The 20,735-nt window shown below is 60.2% G+C and overlaps 1 protein-coding gene across 2 annotated transcripts in view; it reads right to left on the reverse strand.

The window, feature by feature from the left end:
- Positions 1–261: 261 nt before the first annotated feature.
- Positions 262–20,735, reverse strand: part of GCK (glucokinase) — a 29,575-nt gene continuing 9,101 nt past the window's right edge. For both annotated transcript variants that reach the window (XM_075910754.1, XM_075910755.1), the window contains exons 2-10: positions 15,167–15,329; positions 13,272–13,426; positions 9,967–10,086; positions 8,879–8,974; positions 8,469–8,568; positions 6,665–6,848; positions 4,541–4,696; positions 3,696–3,929; positions 262–3,104 (exon numbers count right to left, since the gene is read on the reverse strand). In XM_075910754.1, the coding sequence (XP_075766869.1) occupies positions 2,960–3,104; positions 3,696–3,929; positions 4,541–4,696; positions 6,665–6,848; positions 8,469–8,568; positions 8,879–8,974; positions 9,967–10,086; positions 13,272–13,426; positions 15,167–15,329 (1,353 nt within the window). In that variant the 3' untranslated portion in view covers positions 262–2,959. The remainder of the gene's footprint in view (positions 3,105–3,695; positions 3,930–4,540; positions 4,697–6,664; positions 6,849–8,468; positions 8,569–8,878; positions 8,975–9,966; positions 10,087–13,271; positions 13,427–15,166; positions 15,330–20,735) is intronic.

Genomic DNA, 20,735 nt, shown 5'->3' on the forward strand with positions numbered 1-20,735 from the left:
AGACGGACATCCCAGAAAGGACGTCAACCTCATGAGCATCTGCCTCACGACTACAGTCCCGGCCCGACATCCATCCCCAAGCACCAGCCACCTTCCAAAAGGGTTGGAAGATTTTCCTGGCTGACTCAATGTACCACGGCTGTGACTCCCACATTCTGACATCCCTCCCCTCTCCTCCCCCGAGTCACTCTGCTCAGATCACCAAAGTTGGAGAAGTGCTGAAAAGCTGGGAAAGACCAAACAAAACACTCCACACTGAAATCCCGATCACAATGGCTTTTTTTGGGAGGTAATTACAAGTTTGACAAGTTTGGTTGCTAGAGGTACTGACGGTGAGGGAACAGACTACGGAAAGGTACTTGACTTGGTACCGCACGGCATTTTGATTACAAAACGAGAACAATATCAAATTAACGTGGTGCACATGAAATTGAAAGCCGGCTAACTGAGAGGTCTCCACATGTCATTGTAAATAGGGAATCAGCGTCAAACAGGTGGGTTTCTAATGGGATCCCAAAGGGGCGATTCTTGGCCCGATGCTATTTAACAATTTTATTAATGGCTTGGAAGAAAACATAAAGTCGTCGCTGATGAAGTTGGCAGCTGGCACGAAAATTGGGGACGTGGTAAATAATGACGAGGACACGTCACTCAGACAGAGTTATGTGGGTCATTCGGAAAACTGAGTGCAAGCAAACAACACGCATTGTCATGGAGCTAAATGTAAATCTGTGCACCTAGGGTCAGAGGACGCAGGCTGTACTTACAGGACGGGGGCCTGTATCCTGGGAAGCAGGGACCCTGAAAAAGATTTGGGGGGCTGTGGTGGGTAATTAGCTGAACCTGAACGCGAGTACAAGGCAGTGGCCAAAAAGCTGATACAACCCTGGGATGTATAAACGGGACTCTCAGATAGGAGCCGAGAGGTTATTTTCCCTCTGTACTTGCCACTGGTGTGACCTATTGTGTCCAGTTCTAGCTCCCACCATTCGGAAAAGATGTGGAGAAAACGAACAGAGAAAGATCGAACATGATCCAAAGTCAGAGACATCAAATTGAGATGGGAAATAAGGTGTCAATTTTTGACATTGTTAAACATTTAACCACTGGAGCAATTTACCTGTCACCAACATTTCAAATGAGGATCCTAAATTCTGACTTCCACAAGCCCTGCTCCAGGAATTATTGGGGAACCCGTCTCTGGCTTGCACTGGGCAGGTCAGAGCAGACAATCGCAATGGTCCTGCCTGGCCTTGGCATCGAATGGGAACGGCCAACAGCCAGCATGTTGAAAACACGGTGCTTTGTGTGCGAAAACCAAACAGTAAGAAAAAAGTCCCAGGGCAGAGCCAAGTCAGATTTCCCTGCAAACTTTTTCTGCCAAAGGAAACATTGTTCATTCGAAATTCTTCGCAGGCAAATTTGGAAATGAAAATTGGACTCAATTTGGGGGCTTTTGTGACCCTCTCAAGGGGGGAGGCTAAAGGAAGCTCGTGTTCCCGGATCCCAAAATAGCATCTCTTTGGTGCTGCCAGGAACAACCAGGCTGCGCGGGAAATACTGACAGCCAGGCAGCTCTGACAGCTGGGGGATGTGACACAGACGGTGCCTGGGGGGACACTGACGGGGGAGATGCAAGGGGTTGGGACCCGCCCGGAGAGTCCAAGCTAGGGCCAGAAGCTTCCAAAGAGCCAGAGATCAGAGGGCAGCAAGACCCGGCTCGTACATGACCAGCTCGGGCGTTAGGTGGCGCGTCTGTGTGTATTTGCCTGCTGCAGACAGCGCTTCCAATGCCGGGCTCCTAGGAGCTCCGGGGCAGAGAGCCAGAGGCTGAGTCTGTCATGGGCTTTGATTGAGTGAGGGGGCTTTCATGCAGGGTCTATGCCCCCCCTAGGCCTGAGATGGGCAGGGAGCCATCGCCGGGCTGGGGAACTGTTCTCTGCACACACAGGAGAAAGCCTGAGACAGAGGGGTGAATTTCATCTCGACTAGAGTCATCAGACGGGTTTTATTCTTACGCACAGACACGAGTGAGTGGAAGCCCTGTATGTCCAGCGGAGGCGCACGGCAGGGGGGTTGGCGACACAAGGACAGTACGTGCGCCCACGTGTGGCCTGGCGTGGGCCTGCCATGCACGTCACGGGGCCGGGGGAGCGGCCGGCGGTCCCTGGCTTGTGTGCGTGTTACAAGGGGCCTTGCGCGCGGCGTGTGCAGGGGGGACGGGGCGGGGGCAGCAGTGCGTCTGGCTCACTGACAGCACGGGTCCCGCTAAGGAGAGGTCTCGCCGGATCCCACGCTTGCCAGCCACGAGCCAGGGAAGGGCCCTCAGACCACCACGAGTGCGCCGCTGTCGCGAGCCCCCAGCGCCCCCCGAGAGGGAGGCCGGGCCCTGGGCACAGGGAGCAGGGATGGGCCGCTCCCATCAGGCCCTGTGTGCTCCTGGCAAAGGTCCCCGGCAGAGAGCAGCTCTCGGCTCGGCTGCGGCTGAGGACAAGGCTCTGTTCTCGGGAGGCCAGGCCTGGCCCTTGCCCCGCAGCCGGCTCCCACGGGAGCTGCCCTCTCAAGACCCAGCCCCAAGGTCCAGCGCCGGGGGCAGCGTTAGCACGGGCCCGAGGAGCGCGGGAGGGGGCCGGAGCCCCAGGCGGGATGCAAAGGGCTGGGCTGGGGACGGCCGGTGGCGGGTGAGTCAGAGGCAAAGCTCCGGTCGGGGGGACGGACAGGGCGGGTGGGAAGCGAAACCGTCCCTCGGCTCCAGCCCGGACAGGCCCTCCGCCCCGACCCAGCCTGCTCTCTCGTCCAATAGCCAGCGAGCCAATGCCAACCAACCGGGGCGGTCGCTGGCTCCTCACCCGCCCCTCTGATTGTTTCCGCTCCTGGGCTCGCGCCCTCGAAAGAGTTCGGCCTGGAGCCACATCCCAGCCGCGGCGGCTCCTCCCGTGGTCCTTCGGCCAACGCCGCCTCACCGGCCAATCAGGCAGGACATTTTGCACGCTATCGCCGAGATGAGAGCCGCCCCCCTGCCGCTGCCCTCCTCCGACTGCAGGAAGGTGATGTCGCAGCCGGGCGTCAGCTGTCTGACGGTCGCGTGGAACCGGTCCTTGAAGCTGGGGAGAGAGCAGGCGGCAGGAGTCAGGCAGGGCGGGTCCCTTGAGCGCACAGCTCCACAGCCAGCGACTCGGCCGCTCTGTGCCTCAGTGTCCCCGCTGCGCCGCCGGCTCGGCACCGCCCGCGGGAGCGGTGAGCCGAAACACGGCGACGGGGTCGCCCCCGGAGAGCGTGCCGCTCAGACAGTGCTGGGTGCAACTCTGGGAAGGGTCTGATCTCAGGCTGACCCCCGTGGGCCTCGGCTTCCTGAGGAGCGTCTGAGAGCTCACGGAGCCCCCCAGCCAGCCCCTTTCAAGGCATCGTAGCTCTGTGCCACTCTGTGCCGTTTCCTCTCTTCTTCCCCTCTCGCTGCTGGCACCCAGAGGTCCCAGATCTCTGTGTCACAGGAAAAGGAGCCTGCCACGCCCTGCTGGCTGGCCAGGAGCACACGACTGCCATGGCAGCCCTAGGGCCAGCCCCCCGCGCCGGCTCTCACCCCTGTTGGGGCCAGGAAGGCCGGGGTAAGGCAGACAGGCCGGGTTGGGGCCGGACTGGCATCTCACCCGCCCGCCCCTTTCAATGGGCACGGCCGCTGCCACATGCGCCCGCACCTGGGGTGGAGCTTGTACACGGAGCCGTCGACTCCCACGGTGATCTTCAGCCTCTCCTCGCTCCTGCTCTCCCGCATGCGGCTGATCACGCCGGCCAGCCCCGCCGAGCACAACTGGGCCGCCCGCGTGGAGACGCTCTCGCACGCCATCCGCACGATGTCGCAGTCTGTGAGCGAGGGCAGCAGCTCGAAGGACGCCAGGATGTTGTAGGTCTGCTTCCGGTCGTCACCGTCGCTGGGCAGAGAGCAGGGGCACGTCAGGCTCCGAGCGCCAGGGAGTGCCGGAGGGGGGAGGGGGGCAGGTAGAGGGGCAGCAGGACGGAGGCTGCCGGGAACAGCGAGTGGAGGGGCAGACAGCTAGCAGGCTCCTAAGCCTGGTCGGCGGCTGGAGGGAAGCTGGCTTTGGTGACTCAGGAGAGGACACTTACTGAGCGCTCTGGGAAGCGTTCTGCTGGGGCGCCGTGCAGCTCTGCACCAGAGCTGGCTGCATTGCAGACTGCTCGCTCGCATGCGATAGGGCGCAGCACAGGAACAGGCACGGAGCTCAGGCGGCCCCAGAATTGCCCTCGGGGGGTTCTTGTCCCACCCAGCCCCTGAGGCAGACGGTGCTGGCCAGTGGCAGATACAGGAACAGGGCAAGCAGACTGAGCCAGTGTGTCTCCGACCTCACCCCTAGCTCCACCGGGCCTCCGGGAACCCTGCTTTACCCAAGCCCATGGGACTCACCCCCACCTGCCTCCAGCCCAGGCTGTGCTCTGGGCGGCTGGAGGGGGTTACAGCTCGGGGGGGAGGGGGGCTGCATTCAGGACCCTGGCTTGCGCCCGGGCGCCGGAGGCCGGGCCCTACCTTTCGATCTGAGACACGAAGCGGGTCTCGAAGCTGCCCCGGGTTTTCAGTTTCTCGCTCGCCTCCCCGCGGAAGAGCAGATTTTCGTTGACCAGTTTTAGCAGCACCAGCCGCACGATCTCCCCCATGTACTTGCCCCCGATCATCTTCTCGTAGCTGGGGGGGAGGGGAGAGCACCGCCGGTCAGCGCCGCGAGGCCGGCTCTGCGCACAGCCCCCCCCCCCCCCGGATCCTGCTCCCCGCCTTCTCTGACTGGGGGCGCCCTGGGCCTAGCGACGGGGCTCAGCCGGGCCAGGCAGGTGCTGGACTGCCCCCTCCTCCCGGGACAGCGGCAGGCGCAAGGAGCCCCAGGGAGCGGCTCCTGATGGTGGCGGCCAACGGGAGGCTGGGCTGGGGCAGGGCGAGAGAGCAAAGGGCAGGGGCTGAGTGAGGAAAAGCACAAGGAAGAAACGTCCGGAGGGCGGATCTGTCAGGGCCTCGGGGTGCAAGTGTCGACCGCGCTGTGTGCGGGTCGGGGGTGTGTGGGGGTGTGGGGGTGTGGGTGTGGGGGGGGTGTGGGGGTGTGTGTGGGTCGGTGTGTGTGTGTGTGGGTCGGTGTGTGGGTGGGTGTGGGTGGGTATGGGTGTGTGTGTGTAGGTGTGTGTGTGGGGGTGTGTGTGGGGGGTGTGTGTGGGTGGGTGTGGGTGTGGGTGTGGGTGTGGGTGGGTGGGGGTGTGTGGGGATGGGTGTGGGGGTGGGCGAGTGTGTGTGTGTGTGTGTGTGGGTGGGTGGGGATGGGTGTGGGGGTGGGTGGGAGTGTGGGGGTGTGTGTGAGTCGGTGTGTGTGTGTGTGGGTCAGTGTGTGTGTAGGTGTGTGTGGGGGGGTGTGTGTGGGTGGGTGTGGGTGGGGGTGTGTGTGGGTCGGTGTGTGTGTGTGTGTGTGGGTCGGTGTGTGTGTAGGTGTGTGTGTGGAGGGGTGTGGGGGGGGGTGTGTGTGGGTGGGTGTGGGTGGGGGTGGGTGGGGGGGTGTGTGGGTCGGTGTGTGTGTGTGTGTGGGGGTCGGTGTGTGGGTGGGTGTGTGGGGGGTGGGCATGGGTGGGGGGGTGGGTGTGTGTGCTGCCGGGGTGGGAGCACAGACTGCTGTGTGGGTGTGTGCGTGTGCGTGCATGCCTCTGGGGTGTGAGCGGAGATTGCTGGGGGGATGAAGGTTCCTGTGGTGGGTGGGAATCAGGCTGGATAAGTGATTCACTGGGGGGCGGGCTCATGCTGAGGGGCAGGGCAGACTGAGGAGCCTGCGAGGGATGTGTAGGTTTGTGTTTCTGAATGGAGATGGCGGGGGGGGACAGACACGTGTTTGTGGGCGTGCGAGGGGCTGGTGTGTGCAGGTGTGCGAGGGGGCTGGTGTGCGTGTTCGCAGGCATGTGGGGGGGCTGGTTTGCAGGCGTGTGGGGGGGCTGGTGCCTGTGTTTGCGGGCGTGCGGGGGGGCTGGTGTGTGCATTTGTGGGTGTGTGAGGAGGCTGGTGTGCAGGCGTGCAAGAGAGCTGGTGTGCGGGCGTGCGAGAGAGCTGGTTTGCAGGTGTGCGAGGGGGCTGGTGTGCGCGTTTGCAGGCATGTGAGGGGGCTGATTTGTGGGCGTCTGAGGGACCTGGTGTGCAGGTGTGCAAGAGAGCTGGTTTGCGGGCGTGCAAGGGGGCTGGTGTGCATGTGAGAGTGTGCGTGTGGGAGGGCACATTGGCCGGGGTCAGTCCGAGGTGTGTCTGTGCCATGGGGGGGGGGGGGCTGGGCAGCGGAAGTTGCTCTCACCTGTTCTAAGGGGCACCCAGGCTGTGCCCCCTTTGCTTGGCTCTGCGTTTCCAAGGCAGCAAACGCCCGCAGCTCCCGCCTGCCCGCTGCAGCCCCCAGCCCGGGACCTGGGACAGGGCCCTCCAGGGAGAGCCGCGCAGGCCTGCCTCTTGGCTCCTCCCCCCCCCCCCCCCGTCACTACGGGCTGCCTGCCCGCCTGCCCTCCCCCCCAGAGCTGCGCAAAGCCCGTGGAGAGGACCCGTCCCCGCCAGGGCCGGCCAAGTCCTGCGCTGCGGCCTGGGGGCGGCCGGGAGGGCCGGAGGCCTGGGGAAAGCAGTGAGCGTGTCTGGCGTGGTGCTTACAGCTGCTGACCGGGGTTAAGGGAGGTCTCGTCCACCACGCGGTCGTACTCCAGGAGGAACTCGTCCAGCTCCCCCGAGGCCCCGAAGGCTCCCCACTCGGTGTTCACGCACATCCGGCCCTCCTCCCCCTCCACCAGTTCCACGTTCTGCATCTCCTCCATGTAGCAGGCGTTGCAGCCGGTACCTGGCGGGGACACGGAGCCGGGATGGGTCTCGCGGCCCCACGCCGGGGAGGTCAGGCCTGGCGAGGGGCCGCGAGGGAGGCAGGCTGCTCAGGGGCGGGAAGGGGGGACCCGATCTCAGGAGGACGAACCAAGAAGGGAACGAATATTGAACCCTGGTCTCACACCTCCCGGGGCTGGAGGCCGGAGAGTCATTAACCATGGGAACAATTTCCCAGGCCTTGGGGGGGTTCCGTCACTGGCCACTGGGAATTATTCGGGGAAGCCCCGCGGCCGGTGTTCTCCGCAGGGCAGCCACGCGGAGAGCGGGGCTCCGTTCAGGCCACGGAAGCGATAAATCCGTGGCCCTGCCCCGTCGGGGAGCCGCGGGGCCTCGTCCCTCAGAGGGAGCTGGCGGGGGGCAGCCGCTCGGAGCTGAGCTGAGCTCTGCTGGCAGCGAGTTTCAAACCCAGCTGGGCAGCGGGAGCGTGTTTACCCAGGGCGGGCGGATGAGGCAGCCGGGTGCGAGGCCCAGATGGCGCGGACGACGCTAAGCAGAGAGCAGCTCCTGCACCCCATGGGGAGGCGGCCTGGCTTTCCCACCTGCCCCGGCTCCCCCGGCTACCGTTCCACGAGGCCGCAGCCGGCCCAGCCCTGCTGGCCCTGACTCAGGCGCTCGGCGGCGGCCCTGCCTGCTCTCCAGGGCGGGGAATCAGCCAAGGCTGCGGGCTTGGCTCTGTGTGACGTAGTGGGGGTACCTGGCTGGTTTCTATGCTGCTGGCTCTGGGGTAACCCCCACTGGCTGCTGTGGGTACCGTGGCCCAGAAGGACAGGCCAGGAGTCATTATGCAAAGAAGGTCTCAACCTGTCTGACCAGTCACCCCCCATGGAGAGGAACAAAGGAAGGTGGAATGTTGCCCTGGCTGGGGGCAGGACTGGAAGAGGGGAGTTGGTTCCTGGCTGGAAAGCAGGGGAGAAGGAACTGGGGAGGGGGCTGGGACTCCCCTATCTCAAGGGGGGCACTGAGGCCTCTTAGCCCCCAGTTCCTGTAACCAGATTACATCTGTGCTATGCTGTATCCTGGAGGAGCAATAAACCACCCTCAATTCCACTGGCTGGTGGAGTCTGTTTGTGCCATTTCGGGGTGCAGGAGACGGGGGACCCCAACGCGCCATCACACTGTGCTCGCTGCCCTCAGAGGCCCACGTTCATCGGGAGCGGAACCGGGGCCTGAGGGGCCAGGAAGGGAACCCCACGGCACGTTACGGGATGGGCCCTGGGCGGCGTGGGCCAGGGCTCTGAGGTGGCGCCATGCTGTCTGCATCTCTGGGGTGGGGAAGGAGTTTCCCCCAGGTTGGACTGGCAGTGACCTGGGGGCAGTTTCCTCTGCAGCACGGGGTGCAGGTCGCTCAGCAGATGGTCTGGGGGGATCTCACATCGCAGGGGCGTGCCAGGCGGGGCCAGGCTCTGCCCTCCCCAACTGCCAGCCTGGCCCTGCCCGCTGCTCGCCCCCAGAACGCTCTGGGCCGCACGGACTGCAGGACGTGCCCAGGGCCAGGGGGCCGCCCGCGATGTCTGTGGGCAGGGGCTGTGCCCGGTGCACCCTGGTCTGAGGGAACCGCCCCGGAGGGCAGGTCTCTTACCCACGATCATGCCAACCTCGCAGCGGTGATCCTCGTAGTAACAGGAAATCATCGTCGCGACCGTGTCGTTCACCATGGCGACCACGTCCATCTCGAAATCCTGCGGAGGAGCGCGCAGGAGACGTTACGATTCCCCCGGCTGCCAGGGAGGCGCACTCCCCCCCCCCCCCGTCCCCGCCGGCACAGCCCTGTCCAGGCAGGGCCTGCCGCTAGCAAGGGCTGCGTGGAGGCCTTTGGCACCCATCCGGACGGGGCACAGCGAGGATCTTGCCAGCCCGGCTTCCGGGCAGGAGTGGGAGCATCCCAGCGCGCCCACGAGGAGCCCCAGTCTCCCCCCCGTGGGCCCCTCCCGGAGGAACCACCGGGGCAGTCAGCCCGCGGGAACCGCGCGAGCCCCGTGTGCCGCTCACCCCTCGCCGCTTGATGGCGTCCCGCAGAAGGCCCACGATGTTGTTCCCTTCAGCGCCTGAGGCTTTGAAGCCCTTGGTCCAGTTGAGCAGGATGCCCTGCGGGGCGGGGCGAGGGTTAGCGCCGGGCGCCCCGAGCGGAGGAAGCAGAGCGCGGAGCAGGAAGTTCGCGGGTCCCAGTGGCTGCGGGCGGCGCAGGGCTGCTAATGTGTTCCCCTGGGGGCAGTTCCACCTCCCACCGCCAGGCAGCCCTGGGGCTGGAGGAGACCTGAGGGCAGCCAGTCCGGTCCCCTGCCCTCATGGCAGGACCACGTGTGACCTAGACCAGCCCGACAGGGCTTTGTCTAAGCTGCTCGTAAACATCTCGTTGCCCCAGCTACTTCTTCCGGCGCAGAACCACCCAGGCAGGGAGTGTTCCCTAATGTCCAGCCTGAACCTCCCTGGCTGCACGTCAAGCCCGGTGCTGCCTGTCCTGCCCTCAGAGGCCGAGGGGAACGATTTGTCTCCCTCCCCCTTGTGACGCCCTTTCAGATACTTGAAAGCCGCCATCACGTCCCCTCTGTCTGCTCCTTTCCAGACCAAACAAGCCCAACTCCTTCAGTCTTCCCTCCGAGCTCGTGTCTTCTAGACCTTTCATCATGTCTATTGGTCTTCTCTGGACCCTCTCCGACCTGCCCGTCTGGCCCAGAACGCGGTGCCCCACACAGGACACAGCCCTCCAGCGGAGGCCTCGCCCGGTGTCTGAGATCTGGGGTCAGCGTGCGAGGGAGCACGCGGGTGTGGAGAGGAAGCAACGAGTGTGAACGTGACAGGGGATCAGTCACTGCTCACCTCTGAATAAAGACGCCAGCCCTATGAAGAAGGCCAAAGGTATTGCGGCACCTAACTCCCATTGAACCCAATGGGGCTTAGACACCTTTGTGGGTCTGGGCCCAAGCGTTTAAGGGATGTGGAGCTCCCCCTGCATGTGACTGCCCTGGGGAGGCTGGGTACAGCTCCGTGGCCCAGCGGGTGAAGGGGCGATGGAGATCGGGGGGGGGGTCCCTCGGGTTTTCCTAGTCGCTCTTCCCCCTGGCCCGCCCTGGGCTCACCTTGTCAATGTCCTCGTGCCTCACGGGGAAGGAGAATGTGAAGCCCAGAGGCAGCTTTTTGTGTTTCATCTGGTGCTTGTCCAGGAAGTCGGAGATGCACTCGGAGATGTAATCGAAGAGCTGGAGAAGGGAGGCCCCAAGTCACCCCGGAATCACGAAATCCTGCCCGCCCCCTCCTGCCTCCGGGACCCCACTGGCCTCCTCCAAGGGACGTGTCATCCTGGGACACCCGGGTCCACACCCCCGTTCTCTAGCCTCTCGCCGGGTCACTCACAGCCTTGCCATTGGACCTCGCCTCAGTGGCTGATTGCTCCCCAGAAACCTTGCCCCCCATTCCATTTTCCATGGCGTGCACCCTAGAGACTTGCAGATGCCTGCAGGGACACACGCCCCGCCAGAAGGCACCCTACCCTTGAGATAGTGTCACGGCCCAAGCAACGGCTTGGGAGCGCTGCAAAATCTGGGCTCCCGGGTAGCTCTTCCACCCACACCCCTTCTGCTGCGCCGGGGCCTGCAGCCACCCGTCCTCGCTGGAGGCGCAGAGGAAATGAAAATGGTGGAGAGGCAGGGATGGGGCAGAGCCGCTGAGTTTAGCTCTGCCCCACACCCCATTGTCTGCACCTCCTGGCCCTCCTCTGACTTGCAGGGTGGAGATTACTCTGGGGTAGAGCTGGGTGAAATGTTAGCAGTCAAAACTGGTTTTTTTGTGGGGGGGGGATGCAGACTGAGGTCAGCCGTGCCGTTTCATTAATTTGGGTCACGTTCTGCAAGAGGCTTTGGTCATCCCCCACCCCCTGACGTGACTTTGGTGTGTGTGTGCCAGGCGAGCGGCGAGACGACGTCCCTGCCAAGTTGCGGGCGGAATAGAGGGTCGTACGAGCAGCATCACGTTCCGGGAACTCTCCCGAGCTCGGTGACTGGGGAGGGCTGGAACTGGAGTCGAGGGATGGTACGATTCCGGGGGGTTATTTTGAAATGTTATTGGTGCTGTCTTCCCCGTCCCATAGCTAAGTATTTTGTGTTCCTAGTAGTGGCTATTTTAACGCAGCCGGCAAAAGTAACAATTCACACCCTTATCGTGTCTCTCTGAGCATGAAATATGAATCAGCCTGATGGGAGGGGGGCAGTAAAAGGATTAAACGGGGCATCCAAAACAAAAGACTCAGACTTTCCAGGTGTGTCAAAATCTACACAGGCAGAGACCTTTGCTCCTAAAGACCCAGAGGAGAGGTGAGAACTGGGCTGTAGCCCTCAGCACAAAGGCTCTTTAGCAAACATGGAAACAAAGAACTAGCTGTTTTATGGCCTGGATGAAGCTAAAACGTATTCCACCCAGTGTCTAGTCAAGCTGCTATTGACAATGGGCTATCTACCATCCTGGTACCCCGATCCGAGGGGCTTAGAGTGTATTGCCTGCCACATCAGCCATCTGAACAATTATTTATTAATAGAGCCCGTCAGAAAATGGGAAATGTCAAGTTTTTTGGTTAAAAAAAAATCCAACCCATTTCAGTTTGGCAATGGCTACTGCAGTGCCTCATGGGAGTTGTAGTTCAGGTCTTTCATCCTCCCATTCTGCTCCACAGGCTGGGCTCCGCAGCCAGGCTACATCTCTTAGGATGCCCCACAGTCTCCCTTCTTGGTGCATGGAGGTGGTTCACTGTGGCAGTGGCATGGCCATGGTGCGTCATGGGAGATGAAGTCCCGTCCAGCGGTAGAAGAACATACGAGTATTGGACAAGCAAACTACAACTCCCAAGAGGCCACCCAGTAACATTTCCAAATTGGAAATGTTACAGGTGACCCCGTGTTACAGACGTCTCCGTGGATTGAAATGTTCCGTGTTGGAGCGTTCTTGTTTTGACCCTTCCTCCCCGAACCCCACCCACCAATATTTTTTGTGCAAAGCAAGAAACTTTTCGGGACAATATTTATTTTGCCTAAAACCCAGTTTTCCATCCACAGTTTCAATAGACTTTTTTTTTTTTTACCAGACCTATACAAATTATGCCAGAAAAAAGGCGCAGTCTGTCTGGTCTTCCATCCTAAAGTCACTGTGAGCTTTTGAGCTCTTCAGGACCCTGCTTTAGTTTGTGCTTGTCCAACGGTAGAGAACCCTGCTCTGTCCTCGGGGTTCTGTCTCTTGTTTTCATGAAGGATAAACCATTAAAAGCCAACTAGGATGGATCCCTAAACTATGTGGTGCAAAAAGAACATGTGCTGAGCTGGGGGCATATAAAGTTTTAGTGGCCTGCACAGCTGACTCATGACTTCCTCCAGGATTAACAACTACATGCACCTTCGACACACCACTGCAGCTGGGCAGAATTCTCAGGAAAATCATTGGTTCACCCCAAAAAATGCAGTTTTGAGTCAACTAAAACTATTTGTGAGTTCAGATCAAAATTGGCCAACAGTTTTGGCCATGCACACCCACAAAAAGGGGGAAATGAAGAAACAAAGAGCGTTCAAGTAAAGTCAAACCCTTTTGCTTTGACAGGTTTGAAACGAAACAGTCCTTCAACTTTTCATTTCAAACCAAAGTTTCTTTTGAAGTTTAGCTGGATTTTTTTTAAAAGGAGCAAAAAGACTTGAAACCCCAGTGGCCCAAACATCACAGAATTTCAAGAAACTGAAACTTGTTTGGGACATACCCAAATGTGCTGCTGAACAGCAAATCAAATGTTCGGGGGCTTTTCATTTTGGTGAGAAAAACTGGAAAATGTCCCTGTCGGTTCTATCTGAGCAGTGGCACGGGGGCATCTGTAAGAGTAGGGGTGCTGACATCGCCTCCCCCTGGTCCTGCCCCACCCCAGCTGAGGTTAGGAGCTAAGCCCTGGTGAAAAGGGCAGCAGCCGGGACCCCAGGTGTGTGGTCAGTAGCAGAGCCCGTGGCAGCTGGAAACTTGGGCGCTAGGCTGGGAGCCCGGGGGGTACAGCAACACCCCATGCACCCGCAGTTCCGATGCCTGCGCCTCCGAGACAGCCACTGAGCCAAAAAAATCAACGATCTGTTTGGCTACAACACCGAGCCTGAATCCGGGAGCCTGGCTACAGCGGATTCCTTGGAACGTAGGCATGTGCCCCTGCCTTACTGTCCCCATTAACCCTAATAGCCCGTGGGAAGTGGACCCTCCCCCTCTGAAAGAGCCAGCCGGGGTTGGTTAGCTCTAGAAAAACAATCCGGCCTCTTGGACCATTCCTCAGCTCCATTAGCATCGCTCCGTGGCCACCGCCTGCCCACGCCTCTCGGGCACCCCTGCCAGCCTCTTGTTTTCCAGCCCTTCCGGCCCAGCGCCCACTCACCATTTCGGCCGTGCCCGTCATGGCGTCCTCTGGGATGGAATACATCTGGTGCTTGGTCGACACGCTCCACTGCCCCTCTTCCCCTTCGCCCACTTTCACCAGCATCACTCGGAAGTTGGTACCTCCCAGATCCAAGGACAGGAAGTCCCCGACCTCTGCAACGCCGGGGGGACACGCGTCAGCCCGGGAGCCACTAATAACCAGCTGCCACGAGCACGGGACCCATCCGGCTCCATGTCCTTCCTCTCCCCGGACAGGCACCTCTCAGTAGCCAGGTGACTCTGGCTCCAGTGTTTGTGTCTATCATAGCGCCTCCCAAAGTTCCCAGCGAGGCACAACGAACTGAGGGACTAAGTGACGTGCCCCATGCAGGGACCAGACCTCGGGGCTTCCCTGGCCCCAGCCGGCTGCTCACTCAGTGGAACACTTTGAAACTGAGCCCATCAGAGTCCCGCGAAGGCCCCACCAAGAGGGCTATTGGCCATCGGCTCCGTCTGGGGCGTGGTGCACAGCCTGGCACTGGGGGTCACCCTGCGGAAAGGGCTGCTCTGGGCCAGACAGCTATTGGACAGGGTGTCGTAATCCCTAGAGGAGCTTCTCGGGCGGAGGCTCTCCTGGCGGCCGGACCATTGGAGGACAGACTTTAAAATCTAGGAGCTAAAGTTCCCCAAGGCCCATTCTGCCCCCTGCTCCCAACAAGCCCCTCTCCAGTGAGTCCCTGTCGCCTTCCCGGAAGGCGTCGGAACCGCTGGAGCATCTGGACAAACGGGGGCGGAGGAGAACGACATCGCCCGTGTCTGGCGTTACATGAAACGAAGCCGAACCGCTCGTTGTCTTGGGTTTGCACAAGGCTAGTGCAATGGGGCCTGGCCCAGGACGGAGCTTCCAGATGCTACAAAAATAACCATAGAAAGAAGGGCTGAAAATGTCCCCCCGAAAACATTTTCCTGATGGAAACCTGGGGCTTTGATTCAATGGAAATTTTCATGGAAAATGTCTGGATTTGGGGGGAACGTTTTGATGTTTTCCACCAAAAGGACTGGAAAAGTTCCATCCAAAACCAAACCCCCATCCCCCAGCCTGTGGAAAATTTCAACTTTTTGTCAAAGGCCAAACCCTGAAAAACGGGCCAAAAATCAAAAATAGTTCTGCCAAGAAGTTTGTTTTTCTGCTGAAATTTTGGGTGGAGGGGAATTGACCAAATATTTCCCAGAGCGTAGCCACAAGTGCTTGCTTTTGCAACACTGTTCATGGGGAAAAGATCCCGTTTTCCGACTGACTCTGGCCCTGACGTATCAGGTTGGCTGCATGGAGCCTGCGGAAGAAGACCCGGACCCCTAGGCAGACTTGCCTGTCTTCTCCCTGCTGCGCGTCCCTCCGCTGGACGGCTCTCAATGGGGCGTTCACCGGCTGGGCTCTGTTTGGCGAGGCCAGTTTATGACCAGCCCCTTTGGTCAGGAGCCCAGCCCCAGCCCTGATGCCCACACGGTGCCCGTCACCCGTCTCTTGCTGCTGCTGGAGGCCGGCGAGTGGAGAGGGGCCCCTCAAATAACCTGTGGGAGGGCTTGATGCTGCGAGGGGCTGGGCACCCCTTGGGAAAGGCAGAGCCTCCTCAACTCCCGGACGTCACGTGCACCGGGGGGCGCTCTGTGCCCTCAGCACGGCGGCAGGACGGAGCTTCGCCAGGCCACTGGGCCCTCGCTACCCCTTGGATGGAGTCCAGGGCCAGCCGGGGTGATGGATTCCTGCCCCAGCAGTGAGCAGCGCCCCCTCGGGGTGGCAGGAGGGAGACCAAATACTTCCCCCAGGCTGGGGGGTCCTTGTCTCTCTAGAGGCCTCTGTGGCCCCTGGGAGCAGCGAGAGCGGTAGGTGCGGGAGACCGGGCCACATCTTACCTGAGCCCTCGGGGGTGGAGCGTACGTAAGTGGGCAGCATCTTCACCGAGGCTTCCTCGTGCGTCTCCAGCTTCAGCCCCCGGTCCATTTCCTTCTGCATCCGGCGCATCACCGTCTTCAGGTCCTCCTCCTGCAGCCGGAACTCCGACAGGATCTGCTCCACCTGCGGCAGCAGAGGCAGGTAAGCGCAAGGCAGACGGCGGGCTGGTGCAAGAGGGCAGGGAGCAGGGCATGAAGGCCACGGCCAGAGGAGGCAGGCGAATGCAGGCCTGCAATGCTGAGCCCTCCGGGGTTTGCTTTGACACAGATCCCCAAACACTGAGCAGCCTGTTTGTTGCATCCACTTACACCCGGCCTCCCGCCCAGGCGCCCGGCTGCGGTTTCCTGCAGGCGGGGAGCTCCTGGGAGGAAGGGCTGAATTCAGGTCTCCCGGCCGCCCAGGAGAAAGGGGAAGCCTAGAATCCAGCAGGAGCAGCTGAAGAGCTGTCCAGAAAACCAACTCACCAGCCCGCCCCAGCCCCTTTGGACTTAGCACCGCCTCGGGCGAAGGAGGTGGGGAGCCCGGGGTGTCCTGCCGCACAGCCCTTCCGCTCCGGCGTATTGTGAACTGTAGTAATAATACGACTTGCAGGGCTTCTGTTAAACGGTTGATTCATGTTTAATTAAAATCCCTTTAATCAAGGTTCTTTTGGCCCACTGGCTATTGGATTAGAAGAAGCCACCCCAGTGAGATTTCGCTGCTCTTATTTCAGAGCCTAAATGGCTAAAAGGTAGCTCGTTAATTGTACTTCCCTAACATGCTAAACACCATGAGAAGCAGGTGGAGATCAGACCATGAACCCAATGAACCTCTCCAGGAGTTAACAATCATACAAGGTAAAGTGGCTAACTGACAATGACAAGAAGTTGAAACTTGAGACCAACAATGGATTCAAATCATTGCACGATTAACCCTTGCATTACGAAACCAAGAGAGCACCACTAGCCACAGGGCTGCATTGTTCCATCTTGAGCCTTTCCCTTGCGGAAAGAACAGGTTAACGTTGGAATTTGTATAAACCCAGGTGGCCCTCAGTGATCTGCGATAAGATTTGCTTGAATCTAGGTTCATCTCTGCCCAAAGGTAATTTCGTACCATGGTCTCTCTCTTTTAGAATCACAGAGGCCTCAAGAGTCACCGAGTCCAGCCCCCTGCCCAAAGCAGGATCAACCACAACTCAATCATCCCAGCCAGGGCTGTGTCAAGCCAGGACTTAAAACCTCTAGGGACAGAGATTCCACCTCTCTAGGGAACCCAGCCCAGCACTTCCCCACCCGCCTAGGGAAAGAGTTTTTTCCAACATCCAGCCTAGACCTCCCCCACTGTAACTTGAGACCATGGCACCTGCCCCCACTGAGAACAGCCTCTCTCCAGCCTCTTTGGAACCCCCCTTCAGGAAGTCGCAGGCTGCTCTCAAATCCCCCCTCGCTCTTCTCTTCTGCAGACTAAACAAGCCCGAATCCTTCAGCCTCTCCTCGTAGGTCAAGCGCTCCAGCCCCCAAATCATTTTAGTTGTCCTCCGCTGGCCTCTGTCCAATGCACCCACATCCTTTCTGTAGTGGGGGGCCCAGAACTGGACACAACACTCCAGCTGTGGCCTTGCCAGTGCTGAATAAAGGGGAATAATCACTTCCCACAATTTAAGGGAGAAATGCAAACTGGTCTCATCCCATAGCTTTTGTACCCCACCTGCACTGTCCCATCCTGATCAAGTGAGATCAGGCTGGTCTTTCCTCTCCTCTTGGACCCTCCTTCCGAGGGATCTGCTTCTTTGTGACGTCCACAAGACCACGGGTTTACCCCCAACAAGCAATAAGAAAATAACTGGAACTGATGCCTCCATCAAAACTGTCTCAAGTCCTCGTGGGTTATAAGAATATTAGTGGCCACACTGGGTCAGACCAAAGGCCCATCCAGCCCAGCGTCCTGGCTGCCAACGGTGGCCAAGGCCAGGTGCCCCAGAGGGAGCAAACAGATCCGGGAATCCAGTGGTCCCTCCCCTGTTGCCCATTCCCGACGAGGGACACCCTCCCGGCCCTGCCGGCCTAATCGCCATCGACAGACCTGACCGCCAGGAATGTACCTAGCTCTGTTTTGAATCCCGTTACGGTCAACAACCAGAGCTTCTCAGAGGGTTCTTGGCCATTGGGGTCTGGCCGTGTCCGGTCAGAGCCCCTAGCCCCTTGCTAACCCACAAAAGGGCTCCGTGGGGTCTTCACTCACAAATGACACAACGGTTCCCTGTCTGGAAATCTGAGCCCCTGCGCGAGCGGCGGCTGCTTTGAAAGCGACTCGAAAATCCGACGACCGTAAAGATAAAGATGCGACAAATCCTGTCCAGCCAATTCATGTGGATGCTCAGTGCCCCGTGTGCTGTGGCCTTCACGGCTGGCACTGTAATCCCCCCCCCACCCAGTGTTTACCTCCCAGCACGCGGTGTGATAACGAGCACATGATAACATTTATCTGGCAGTCTGGGCTCTGAATTAACAAGCCCCCTGGGCTGATCTGTCTTTTGTAATGTTGGAATTGGCACCAGTCTGGCTGGCTGCAATGTTTCCCGGAGGTCCTGTCCCAACGTGTCCTTGTCCAGAGGGCCAAGATCTCCTGGCTAGTCCTCAGCCCAGGGTCCCTGACCGGCCAGACCAGCTCTGCCGACCTTCACTAGCTGTTTGCACAGAAACCAGTGATCTGTCGGCGTTTAGCCAGCAGCCTGGTGCCAGCCACTCCACACAGACTGCAGCCAGCAGCGTATCTGTCCCATGCGGGGCAGCGACCGGACCAGGTGGCTGGAGGCTGGGGTCACCTCTCTGGGAAGTCATGCTCCCACTCAGCCTCGCTTTCTCCCGGGGTGTCTTGTTCTCCTTGGGAAGAACCCTCTGGGGAATGGACTAGCTCCCTCTTCCCTCCAGTGACGGCTGCCTGGCTTCTGCAGGGGGCTCACGGCTAGGCTGCAGGTTTTTGAATGACCGAGGCTGGGGGGGGGGTGCTGTGTAGGAAGGCCGGGGAGGATGCGGGCGGGGGGCTCGGATCGCAAAGCCACAAGGCGCCGCTGCAGGCCGGCAGTAAATGCTGCTTAGGACCAGTGTTAAAGACACGGGGCCTGATTTTGATCTCATGGCAGCTTCATGCCGGGGCCACCCAGCTGCTTTCGGCGACGTTACTCCTGATTTGCACCTGCCTGTGAGAGCCGCATCAGGCCCATTCGAGGCTGCGGAGTTCTCTCTCCACCCGGAGGGGGGCCTGAAACCATCCGCTGCTTCCTTAGCGCTGCTGGTCCCACCTTCTCCATGTCTGAGTCCGGCTGAGTCTCCTGGCGGCTGGGTTCTTAAATCACCAATCCCGCTTCCCTCCGGGATCACTCAGTCCCAGCACAGCAACGTCTCTTGCCCCGCGGCACAGACGGGCAATAGCCCGAGCTCATGGGCCTCCTGCTGGGTCTCCCTAGCCCCCCGTGCGCCGGTCGTCAAGCCAACCAGACTGATGGGCTCTGACTGTCCCAAGAACCTCGCAGACCAGGGCTCCGCCCCCGCGATGAATCTCGCCGGGGCTGGTTTTGTGTCTCCGACCCCCTCCCAGCCGGTCTCATGGGTAGAACCCGGCCAGCAGTACTTTGAAGGACCCACATACACATGGGGAGGGCCAGGCGACCGGGTTCACTGACGATCCCCAGCGTGGGTCAGGGAACACGGCGCGGAACCCCCAGCACTCAGGGAGTTCCCAGCCCCTGCGCACGATGGAAACACGCCCCCTCCGGACGAACGCCGACCCTTCCAAAGGGCAGTGCCTGGAGTGTGACGCTCAGGGCATTTCAACCGAGCCTGGGGAAAACACCGGAAAAGTGCCCCCGGGAAGGACTTGTCATCGTCCCCAGGGAAGGCTGGGAAGGGGCCTTGGGAACTTCCACATCGCACCTACATGGAGCGGCTCTTGCGTAACTCAAGGCACCGGATGGCACAGAGGTCAGCGCCCTGGATTTCGTGCTATATTTAGCTCAGGTTCCTGCCAGTTCCTAAATATAGAAGCTTTGCATCACCCGGGTGTTTGCAGTCCCTGAGCAATGCCCCGTCTGGCAGCCGCCCTACCTCACATGCTCCCCAGCCTCCCTCTCCCCTTGCGCGCACAGGGCACGGCTCCCTAACTCCAGGGCCACCTCACTGAGGAAACTCCACAACCTCAGGAGGGGTGGGAAATGGGGAAGGGGATGGCCAGCACCCCTCCCTGCTCCCTCGGCAGGCAGACCTCCCAGGTGAGTTTTAGGTCCCATTTCAGGAAGGAATGTGCGGCAGTGTCCCAGCGCTCTGATCCATCAGCCAGGACCCCCCCATTCCGAGTAACATCCTATCCCCGACACTCCGTCTCCGGCAGGCCCTGGACTAACTCCCACTGCCTGGCCCTAAACAGGACGAGCAGCAAGGGTGGCTCAGGTCGGACATTCGGAAGAACGTCCAGCCTGTCGGGGTTAACACCGGGAGAGATTCCCCGGGGACGCTGTGGAATCTCCATCGCGGGAGACATTTCAGAGCAGCCTGGACAGACGCTGAGCTAGACGGTGCTGGGTCCTGCCGGGAGGGCCGGGGACTGGGCTTCATGCCTCTCGAGGGCCCTTCGTTCCAGTGTTCTGAGTCTTTGAGCCAGGGGCTGCCCCGGCTCATCAGTGTTTGCAGGGCACGGGCCCTTCTCTTCTGCCTCTCCCCGACCTTCTCCTCTTTAGGTGGGGCCACGGCACCGTCCTCCTCTCCCGCCCCACCGGCCAGGCCTCTCACCCCTCTCTGTTGCACTCTGCTTTCCAGCCAGTTGGACTGAGCCTGGCTCGTCAGCCCAAGCTGTGCAGCTCACCCCGCTCTGAGCCAAGGCGGCTCCTGGGCTGGGCTCACATGGTGGGCTATCCCCAACGTCTGCTGCTGACCACGTGCCTGGCGGCCCCTCCACCCTGCCCTCTCTGAGACAAACACCGAGCTGGGCCGGAGCGGGGCGGGGGGGAATATTGATTGACCAGATTTTGCTCACACTTTCCCTGCTCGTTGGGGGAGTCTGGGAGATATCGGCGCCAAAGCAAAGACCGGGGTGAGTTAGGAGCCACTGAGAAAGGGAGTCCAGGCCGGACGTCACAGCACCACGGCAGCGCCCGCGACCTGTGTCAAACGGAAGTGTCTGCGAGTAAATGCCTTCTGTGGAGCCTACGGAGGCCAGCGCTCAGCTCCCGGCAGCAGCTGAACGCCTCGCTGGCATTTCAAGTGCTGGAGCATTTGGGCTGGATCAAGGGGTGAGAACTATCCGGCAATGTCTCTTTCAGCCTGGGAGCAGAGGTGAACAGAGCAAGACTGAAGAATTTTTTCAATGAGGGTTTTTTTTTGTTGATGGACAAAGAAATTATATTTTTCCCATTATTCAGCAAGCTGTGCCAGGTGGAAAGAGGAAGGATGAGCCAATGGTCATGGTGCTCAGCTAAGACTTAAGAGACCCAGGTTTAGTTCCTGCTCTGCCACAGACTTCCTGGGTGGCCTTGGGCAAGTCCCTTATCCTCTC

This window comes from Pelodiscus sinensis, chromosome 28, assembly GCF_049634645.1.
Source record: "Pelodiscus sinensis isolate JC-2024 chromosome 28, ASM4963464v1, whole genome shotgun sequence".
Classification (NCBI taxonomy): domain Eukaryota; kingdom Metazoa; phylum Chordata; order Testudines; family Trionychidae; genus Pelodiscus; species Pelodiscus sinensis.